This window comes from Grammomys surdaster, unplaced genomic scaffold (assembly GCF_004785775.1).
Source record: "Grammomys surdaster isolate TR1022 unplaced genomic scaffold, NIH_TR_1.0 188, whole genome shotgun sequence".
In the NCBI taxonomy this organism is placed as follows: domain Eukaryota; kingdom Metazoa; phylum Chordata; class Mammalia; order Rodentia; family Muridae; genus Grammomys; species Grammomys surdaster.
The window spans coordinates 10,640,215-10,650,630 of NW_021604633.1; the positions used below are offsets into that span (position 1 = coordinate 10,640,215).

General features: G+C 40.0%; 1 protein-coding gene across 1 annotated transcript in view; it reads right to left on the reverse strand.

Annotated features, from left to right (window-relative positions):
- Positions 1-655: 655 nt before the first annotated feature.
- The window catches only part of Tspan13 (tetraspanin 13), a 26,231-nt gene continuing 16,470 nt past the window's right edge, over positions 656-10,416 (reverse strand). Inside the window, exons 2-6 of the mRNA XM_028768897.1 lie at positions 8,453-8,620; positions 7,243-7,323; positions 6,328-6,441; positions 5,113-5,226; positions 656-1,870 (exon numbers count right to left, since the gene is read on the reverse strand). Coding sequence (XP_028624730.1) covers positions 1,796-1,870; positions 5,113-5,226; positions 6,328-6,441; positions 7,243-7,323; positions 8,453-8,620 — 552 coding nt within the window. The 3' untranslated portion in view covers positions 656-1,795. The remainder of the gene's footprint in view (positions 1,871-5,112; positions 5,227-6,327; positions 6,442-7,242; positions 7,324-8,452; positions 8,621-10,416) is intronic.

A 10,416-nucleotide genomic window follows, 5' to 3' on the forward strand; every position in this document is an offset into this window, starting at 1 on the left:
GACAAAATGTCCCAAGGTGCATTCTTCTGTGCACTGACCATTTACCAAACTCTTGGTAAAACTGTAAATCACCAATAATGTTTCACATGCTACTCAGAAACAAGACAGGAAATTAACTGTCACTAATGGAAAATAATGTGCATACCCTTTCCATATAAATACATGTGGCTTGTTCAAATAAATAAGAAGACCTTTTTCATTATGCAGATAACTTTAACCAAGGAAATTGTTCAATAAAGCATTTGGGGGCCAGCAGATTATTCAGAAGTAACAGGACTTGTCATCCAACCTGATGACCTGAATTGGATCCCTGGGAGTCCCATATTGTAGAAGGAGAGAATTAATTCTCACAAATTGTCCTCTGACCTACACAAACATGCATACAAACATACAAACATACATACATACATACATACATATATACACCCACAGACGCACGCACATGCATATACACACATATAATAATTTTTTTTCTTTTAACTTAAAGGATTTGGGGATAACTACCAACAGACATCATTGCTAGGAGTTTATTTCCAAGATTTAAACACCATCTTAAGGTGTAACAAAAGGCTACAGAAAAGCAGAAAGAAAGTTGCCTACTTACCTTATCAATGTTTCTAGTACTTCTTTTGATTCAAACATCCATATACAAAGGTCAGTTTTCAGCTTTTATTTTTTAATGTAATATACAGAGACACAAATATCATTTCTCTCTCAACTTATGGGAGGTAGTACATTCAAATATATTTGGATTTGACAACTTGCAGTCACAATATCAAGAAATGTTATTAAAAAGTTATTTTTTGACAGGCGATGGTGGCATGTGCCTTTAATCCCAGCACTTGGAAGGCAGAGGCAGGTGGATCCCTGTGAGTTCAAGGCCAGCCTGGTCTACAGAACTAGTTCTAGGATAACCAAGGCTACAGAAAAAAGACCCTGTCTTGAAAAAAAAAGTTAATTTTTAAAGATAATCAAATATCTATTTGTTATACGGGCCTTGGCCAATGTATTGACTGCAAGTTGTTTACATTTACAGTGTTCTGAACTTCATATTTGTTTTAAAAATGTCAGATTATGTAGATATACACTTTATCTTCCTCAAATTCATCCCATTTTGAGAGCTGAAGATAAATGTTAAACACCAAAACATTTCCCAAATGGTATCTCCTTTGCCCTTGACTAAAAAGGTCAAAAACTAAACTTCATTTTCCTAAAGACACAGCTATTTCTAGAATACATGGAATCCTGACAGACTACTAGAACTAAATTATCACTTCTGTACTAACACTGTTCACTACAATGTAGCTTTCCCAAAAGACAAAAAGTATCAGGAACATAAATTTCTCCTAATGAACTGAACACAACAGAGTCTCTTCCTTTCTGGCTTCATAAAATATCAACTGTCTTGGGTGGGAGCCACCTGCACAGCATAGTGCTCTGGGTAATTAGCCCGGTGAGATGAAGATCTGTGTTCACAATATCATCTACCCAGGGGTGCCATACACAGTTTACAGCAGGTAAAAAGGCTAAAAAAGGCCACGGTGGACAGTGCCAGACACCGACAACAGTAGATTACAGGGACCACTGAGGGTCAGGGAACACTGGGAGCTTCCACTGCATTTTTAGCAATGGAAACAAAGAAAAAAAATGTTTGGAGAAACATAAGAGTAAAATATTTAATTCCATCATGGATATAATGTGGTTGGTTTTCACATACTGCTTCCTTTGTCACATGAACTTGAGATTAGAGAAAGAGAACAAGATCAACAAAGGAAAGCTTCTCCTTGTCTTCTCGTCAAAGGAAAGCGCTCGGGTTGGCGCGAGGGTCTTTCTGGTTCCGGTATCTGTAGGTCAGCCAAACTCCCAGGATCTGAGATTAGAAGAAGGGAAAACAAGTTTTGAATCGATTCAGTCAATCAACAGACTAAATAACTTCTTGATTACTTTTGCCTGGTTTTTGTTCAAAGAGGAGATTCAGAAACTCAAAGGACAGGCACTAATAAGTCTGACGTTTAAACACTGTGTTAGACTGCATGCTCCTTCCCCAGAGATGCCTGGAACCTGCAACTGTTTCTTTCCGAGGTAAAAGGCCTTTGAAGGTGTGGTTATGATAGAGAGGTTATCCAGGTGGGCTCAAAGGTGCAGTCACTGCTGATAAGAAGGAGACGGACGTGGACGGAGAGCGAAGCAGAGATAAGGTGTGCTGACCTGGCAAGGAGAGAGGGTGCTGCACATTCCAAGCTGGATTTGAAGTTGGAATAGCAAGCTTGACTTTTCCATTTTGATAAAAAGCCAAATGTGAACTTTGCATGGTTTTTGCATTTATTTCTATGATTTTTAATTATGTGTGTGTGCACTGGGAGTGCCCCCAAGAGGCACGGCAGCCTCTTGTTACAGGTGACTGTGAGCCACCTGCCCTTCATGCTGGGAACCAAATTTTGATTGTGAACCTAAATCTTCCTCTCTGCGATGATGTCCTAAGCAGCAGGCACTACTAATCTCTGAGGCCTATTAAGTATTTTTAATAACAAAAATATCTAGAGTTAGTTATTAAGTCAAATGTTGGTAAATTTTTCTCAAAAGACAGAATTTAGTTTACTATGGGTTTGTTTGTGGGTTTGTTTGACAGGTTCTCACTATGTACACCAGGCTAGCCTGGAACTCAGAGTGAACCACCCGCCTCTGCTTCCAAAGTGCTATGATTAAAGATGTGCACCAGAAACCCAAGCTTACAAAAAATCTCTTTGACTATTCCCATACTATGTCTTATCTTATACCTAGAAATGCATCCCAAGGGGAAAGTGGGGTGGATGGGAATGGCATTCCACACACAGGAGGCAACTGTGTAAATATTTACATATTAAAAGGAATGACGTGTTCCGACTGATAAGATGACTCAGCAGGTGGAGGTCCTTGCTAGAGCCTCATGACCTGATTCCTGCATGACAGAAGAAAACAGACTCTGACCTCCACACACGCATCCTGGCACAAATGCACCCACACCAGGTAAATAAAGAAGTTTAACTGTTTTAAAGGTGGGGTGAGGTGGCTTGGAAGGTGATCGCAGGTGCTGCAAAGCCTGATGACCCGAGGTCACCATTCAACTATAAGGGGGTGGGGGTGGGGAGAGAACCGATTCCAGAGGATGCCCTTGTGTCCTGACACACCCACTATGGCACATGCGCGATGCTCCCCAATACACACACAATAAAGAAATGTAATTTTTAAAAAAGAAAATTAAATGGTCAGCAGATTAAGTGACTCCATTTGTGGTTAAATTCTAACCATATAAAATACAGAGTTTTTGCAATTTTGAAAGGACATATGTAGGCTCTTGTAAGTAGCCTACTTTGCCTCTATAGCTATACATGCAAACTCTGCTAGAAGAATTACATGATTTATATTCTTCTGTTGTCTGTTTAAAACAGAAGTTTGATGTGGATCTCATGTGTCAATAATAAGATCCACTGTCTTTTTCCAATAAGGTATATGTCATATATTAATAAATTTATTAATAGCTATAAAACAATAACTAGCCCCGCCCCCCATAAACTCAGAACTGCTCAAAGCATTCCAAGTTTTACATGCACTGGCTCCTTTAGTCATAACTCAGGAAATCGGCTACCTGTTATTATTCTTCTTAGAGGGTGAGACACAAGATTTGAAGGAGATATTGGAGGGTTAGCAAGATAAGATACTTTGCCCCAGAAGCCACAGTTAGTAAGCTGGTGCACTTAATTTCCAACCCTGCTTCATGTTCTCCTCCTGTGTCATACATCTGGACCCAACCAGCATACTGTCAAGAAGCAAAAGGGGGCCAAATATCTATTATAAAAATAAATGTTCTTTGAGGGCTAGAAAGACTCCTCAGCAGTTAGGAAAGTACTTGGTATTCCTGCAGAGCACTGGAGTTGGGTCCCCACATCTAGTGACTTACAACCATCTGCACCCCCAGATCCATAAGTCCTGACACCCTCTCTGGCCTTCCCTGACAACCACACTCATGTGCACATACCTACTACACATAGACACATATTCATATACATAATTATAAATAAGTCTTTAAAAGTTGCTTATAAATAGCTTTGTGTATCTACTTTATGTTGTTATAGAACTATTTCCATAAAATAAAGGAATATGCATCGAATTTTCTTAGTTAAAAGAGAATTTTTGGCAGCTCACACCTATAACAATAGCACCCAGGAGGCTATGACAAAGGGAATGTAAGACCAGCAGTGGCGATATAGTAAGATCCCCAGCTCAAAAAACAAAAGTTTGTCTTGATACATGTTACCAATTCAGTATTGAAAATGTAATATGGAATACAAAATTAGCATTCTGGTTTTATATATATATATATATATAATTTACTCATTAGTACAAATATATTAATGAAATATAAACATATACAAATAGTAACAGTAGTTACCCATAGGTTTTAGAAAGGTAGTAATAAGAAAATGGGGGATGATTTCAGAGTCGATTCTTTAATGTTGAAAGTAACATATTTTGTATATATTTATTTTTACTCTTATTAATATTTTATAATTACATTTCTTTCCTTCTTTTCTCTTTCCAAACCCTCTCATATCGCCTTTAAATTCATGGCATTTTCTTACATTGGGGCGAAGTTCTCAGGCAGGTTCATCAGGCCCAAGGATTGAGGCCAGGAAGTTGCCATGGAGAAGGAGACAGATGGGAGGAGACCAAAAAGAGCAGAGATAAGGAAAGAGAGAGGGGGAACAAGGGAGAGGGAGAGAGAGGGGGAGGGAATGAGGGAGAGAGGGAGAGAGATGAAAATGTCTGGATTATATAGGGAAGAGCTTCTGGGGGAAGCCTAGCCCTTGGGCTGGAAAGTTCAGCATAGAAGGTGGGGGTTATCAGCCATGTCCTGTAACAGGTAGGACCTGAAGGGTACTGGGAGAACCTAGAGGCCAGGTCCACTTTGGTATGTAAAATATGTACCCCAGCTGCTTGTCCCAGAGTCATCCTCTTCCCCCTCTATCCTTTTTTTTCTCTCCTATCTAGTATTGGGAGATTGAAAGGATGGAAAGGAGTAGAAAAGGGTGGAAGAAAGAAAACCCACAAAGTAGCCAAAGTCTAGCTACATACCTCTGTAAAACTGAAGAAGAGGCCAATGCCACCAACAAATCTCAGAACATCTCCAGCATACTTTCCGATGATGGGGGCACATGGGGAGCACTTCATGCTACTTTTAGCACAGCTCTGTATCCATAAAAGGAAAGACGTGTGACTTCAGAGGACATTTACAAACCCAGCCAAAATTCAGGCCTAGGGTGCTCCATCCAATTTGAGCATAAATTTTAAACTGTGTGCAAGGTTCTGAGACAGTCACTTCCTGTACATGCTCTGTAGGATCGATCCATCTGTCTGTCCCCTTCTAGAAACTGGGAATATGATTGGTAGATGTCTAGCTTGCATTGTGTAAGATTTCGTTCTAGGAACAGAGATGCTCAGGCTAACTTGCTTGCATTGTAAGTGGTGCCCCGTAGGCTCATTTATTTAAATGGTTGGTTACAAGGGAGTGGAACTGTTTGAAAGGATTACAAGGATTAGGGGGTGTGGTCTTGCATGAGTAAGTGTGTCACTGAGGGTGGGCTTTGAGGTTTCCAAAGTCCATGCTAAGCCCAGGGTTGGTTCATTCTCATTCTCTCCCCCCTCCCCCACACACACACCCAATCTGTCTTTAGGTCCAAATGTACCTCTCAACTACGTTTCCAGCACTATGCCTGGATGCTATGTTGCTCCTCTCTGGGGTAATGATGGAAAACCTCTGATACTATAAGCAGGCCCCCAATGAAACGCTTTCTCTTGTAAGAGTTGTCTTCGTCATCGTGTCTCTTCAAAGCAATACTCGTTAATTGGTGACAACTTACCAAGATACAAGCTGACCACCACTAAGCAAACAGGGCTTGTAATCCTACAACTACAGTGAGTCCAGGTCTACAGACAACCACAGAGCAAGGTGGAGGATGGCAAGCCTTGGGTGAATTTCACTTTCTGCTGACACCTCATTTCAACCTCACTAGACTCTGGTGTGATGGCCACTGTCAACTATCAGCCCCACAAAAATCTAGAATCACCAGAGAGACAGGCCTCTGTGTGGTAGCTGTTTGTTTTACAGTGTAATGTGATGTGTCTCACTGGACAGGGATGAACAAATGTGACAGTAGGTCCACGTGAGAAACATAACAGAGGCATATGTCAAACAATTTTGAAACATAATTCAGCATCAAAAAGACCACTTCTCTGCTAATCGTTATTAAATTGAATGGAAAACATTAAGACAAACACTTTTGGACTTACAGCCGGACAGGTGTCATTTGAGTTATAACTTCGGAAGCCACAGCAGTTCAAATTCCTCTGGATGTCATTGCGAGCACTTGCTGTATTGTTCCATCCGACTTCCAGCAGCTGACCCTAAGAAATTGAAATGTATCATCAACCCTATGTAACATACAGAGGCGAGCCTGCAGCTCCAAGCAGAGCATATATGAAATCGATAGCCTCAAAGCTATTACAATTTCTCAAAAGTTTATCCCTTGATTAAAAAAAAAAAGTACCATGTCTAGTCTACAGATGAAAAGGTCCTGGTTTTTACAACCAATTTAAAAACAGGACTTGGTTCAAAGGCATAAATGTAACAATACAGTTTCAGTTACTCTAAGACAGAAACCCATAATTTCTTCATAAATTAAGAGTCTGAAAGGAGTAGTTGTTAGAAGGAAACCACAGATCCTCCCGTGACTGCAGAGCCCTGGAGAAAGACAGGAGCCATCTTTTAACAACAGCAAATTTTACCCAGTGAGAGTTATGTCTGATTTATGGATACAAATTACCGAGACCTGATGTCACCTTTCCCCGCAATCATTTCCACCAGCCACTTAGCAGTAAGAGACTTAGCTAAGGGAGTAAAATGGCTTTCTTGACAAGAAGAAATAGTTTTATTCTCTAGTCATTTCTCCCAACATTTTCATATTCATGCTATGTGATATTAGAATAAAGTAGGGTCAGATAAAAGCTTCACTTAGCTGGGCACAGTGGTGCATGCCTTTGATACCAGCACTCAGGAGGCAAAGGGAGGTGGGTCTCAGTGAGTTTGAGGCCAACCTGGTCTACAAAGTAAGTTCTAGGACAGCTATAGCTACATAGTGAAGCCCTGTCTCAAAAACAAAACAAATAAACAAACAAACAGATAACAACAAAAACCCCTTTACTTACCTGTTGCTCCTGATTCAGAGCTAAACAAGCACACGATACAGAAAACTGAACAATAAATACAAGTAGGAGAATAATCATATACTGAAAGTTACAAGTTAAGGACTTTCTTATTATAACACTTATTCATTCACTGTATGTGTGCATGTGTATGGGGTTGGGAGTATGCACACATGAGTATGTATGCACGTGCATTAGGGCACATATGTGCCACGGTGTTCATGCAGAGGACACCCTACAGGAGTCAGTTCCCTCCTACCACTATGTAAGTACTAGGGATTGAACTCTGGTCATCCTTCTTGGCAGCAAGTGTGCCTTTACCTGCTTCCAGGGACATTGTAAATGTTCTGGAAGTGCATAAAGCAAGGATGTTGACATAACTTTCAAGTACACGCAAACCAATTCACCTATAAACGAGAACAATGTTACCAAGAGTTCAAAGTGATACACTTAATTATTATTTTGCTAATACACTGTAACTATTAATCTATTTAGAAAAATATAAATAACTTACACAAACCAGACATGGTGGATGACACCTGTAATCCCATGGCCTAAGAAGCAGAGACAGGAGGACTGCCCAAGCTTGGGGTCAGCCTAGTCCACAGAGACCATGTCTCAAAAACAAAACAAAAAACAACAAAAGGAAAGGAAGAAAGAAAGGAAGAAAAAAAGAAAGGAAGGAAGGAAGGAAGGAAGGAAGGAAGGAAGGAAGGAAGGAAGGAAGGAAGAAAGAAAGAAAGAAAGGAGAGAAAGAGATAGATAATTTTATTTTGAAAAACCAACATCCAAAACAAAGTACAAATTCTAAAATGTTCAAAATAAAAAATAGAGACAAATGTATACGACTTCTCAAAAGTAAGACTCAAGAATACACTGTAGAAATCTCAACCAAAAATTAACGTGATAGGAAGGCCTAGACGGCATGAAATGAGTTCACTTCAACTCCGAATTTGCAAAAGCAAATCAGATCTGTGCCCAGCTTGTAGAACATTTTAGGGTGTGACGAGGAAGGGTTGGAGATAACTAAACATAGGGCTTTTTCTTCACAGATATTCCTAAATTGTCTTTCTGGGGGTTGCTTTCTGGCCATGCATTCCCTGATGGTAATATTAAATTAGTAACAACCATTGAAACATAATCACATATTCAATAATGAGAACTTCAACTAATTGAAGGAAAGAAAAATCTGATTTTTTTTTTTAAAGGATACAAAAAACAGCAACACCTGATGGTGTTTGACAGCTCCAATCAGCCCCACTAAGGCAATCAGGAACAGGAAGATGCCCACAGCTATGACCACACCCACCACTCGGAGACTGGAGATCAACCCAAAGCCGATGCCCCAGGCAGCGATCCCAATGAGCAGCAGACTGACCAGCTGTGGAGAGATGGCGAGAGATTTAGTGTTACAGGGCCAGCACTATTCAGGCATTTATATCTTAGCATCTTTCCTACAATGGCAAGAGTCCCTCACGATCTCCCGGGTGTCAGTTGTGGAACCTGCCATATATACCATATTCAAGTGGTGTCGGATTTGTATATAATTTCTGATATCCTCTGATATCACCATCTCTGGGTGGCTTAGAATAGCTAGTGCATGCAAATTACCTTGCAATGTTACCACAATTGTCAGGGGAATAATGACAAGGAAAAAACAAAAACAAAAACAAAAAACAAAAAACAAAAAACAAAAAAAACCTTGGCTAATGAAGCGACTTTTGATTCAGTTGGTTAAATGTTAAATGCATGAATGTGAAACCCAAAGACAGAGAAAGCTGACTAAAACCCACAAAGCTCAGTTGCTGGTATTGTTTTAATTAACTTAAAGTAATCCTCAATTACGCTTTTTAAAAAGATTAACAATAATCCAGAAAGCAACCATGCAGTCTCAGAGGTCATCTGGATTATGATGCCTACAGAGGAGCAACTGTAAGCTAGCCCAGTAACAGCACATGTAAAACTAGGTGCCAACACACCGCAGTCCATCCTTCTGATGCGCTCCCATGAAAATTACCTTTTGCTTTCCAACCCAGTCCGCCTGCAGCCCTTTCTGTTCTCCCGCTCCCCAAAATCCAATCCTCCCTCCCCTAACAAGCTGTGCTCCTCAGATGTGAAGCTATTGTTTCTTTCCTTGTACTACAATCTGTTCCCATAGCTGTCTCCAGAAGCCAAAGGCAATTCGAACGTAAGTTCTCCTATGCTCTAACCTCCATGTATCCTTGGAACTTATCAGGGCCTGAGTCCGGGAGAACATTGGAAAATTGTTTCCAGTATGTAAAACCATAGATGGGCAAGAGACCATTAAAGCCATCGAGATTAAAATAGGGTAGGAGAGGTTGCTATTTGAAATGGAATGGCAGCTGAGCAGGGAGAAATCATGTTCTATTCCAGTCATTGTATTTATAAGTTTATCAAACGATACCTCAAGATCTAGAACACTTGTGTGTAAGACAGGGCTTACAAAATTCAAAGCTATAATTACTCTTAAAAAAAAAAACCAAATAGATGGTAAACCATATAGAGATTATAATTAACCCTAGTAGACATACATAGCTTAATATAGTTTCAGGGAAGGGGTGGAGGAGGGTTTATAGAGCAGAATAGTTCTGAGTGCCTTCAGTATACATGTGGGCAAACATCTCCGGGAATAATGAGGTAGTGCAATGCTCAGTTTGGAAAACTCAAAATTCAAAACTAGATTTTTCTAACACCACACTACTGAAAGACCTGGTAAACTCTATTTAGAAACATATATATTACTATTTGAATTTTTTTCCCTCCTCATATGTACCACTGTTTATGTACAAAGTAATATTATACACGGTTTATATGCACTAATTTAAAAAGTTATTTACATATATAGAGATATAAACAAAACTGCTAAATAGTGTGCATCTGTTTCTATTTTTACCCAAAGCATTTTCTTTTTTGAATCTTGGTCAAAGAACCAAAACATGAGGAAAAAAAAAGAAACCATCTGTGGAACCACAGAGTTAGTTTCAGGTGACACCCTCACAGCAGCGCGCGCGCGCACGCGCACACACACACACACACACACACACACACACCACTCCCTCGGGTTCTATCTCCCTTCCTCAGCTGCCTCCTTGTCAGTGCTGCTTCATCATCTCCTCAGAGTCTCCTCACAATTTTAAACAGTGGTAAGCTGAGAAA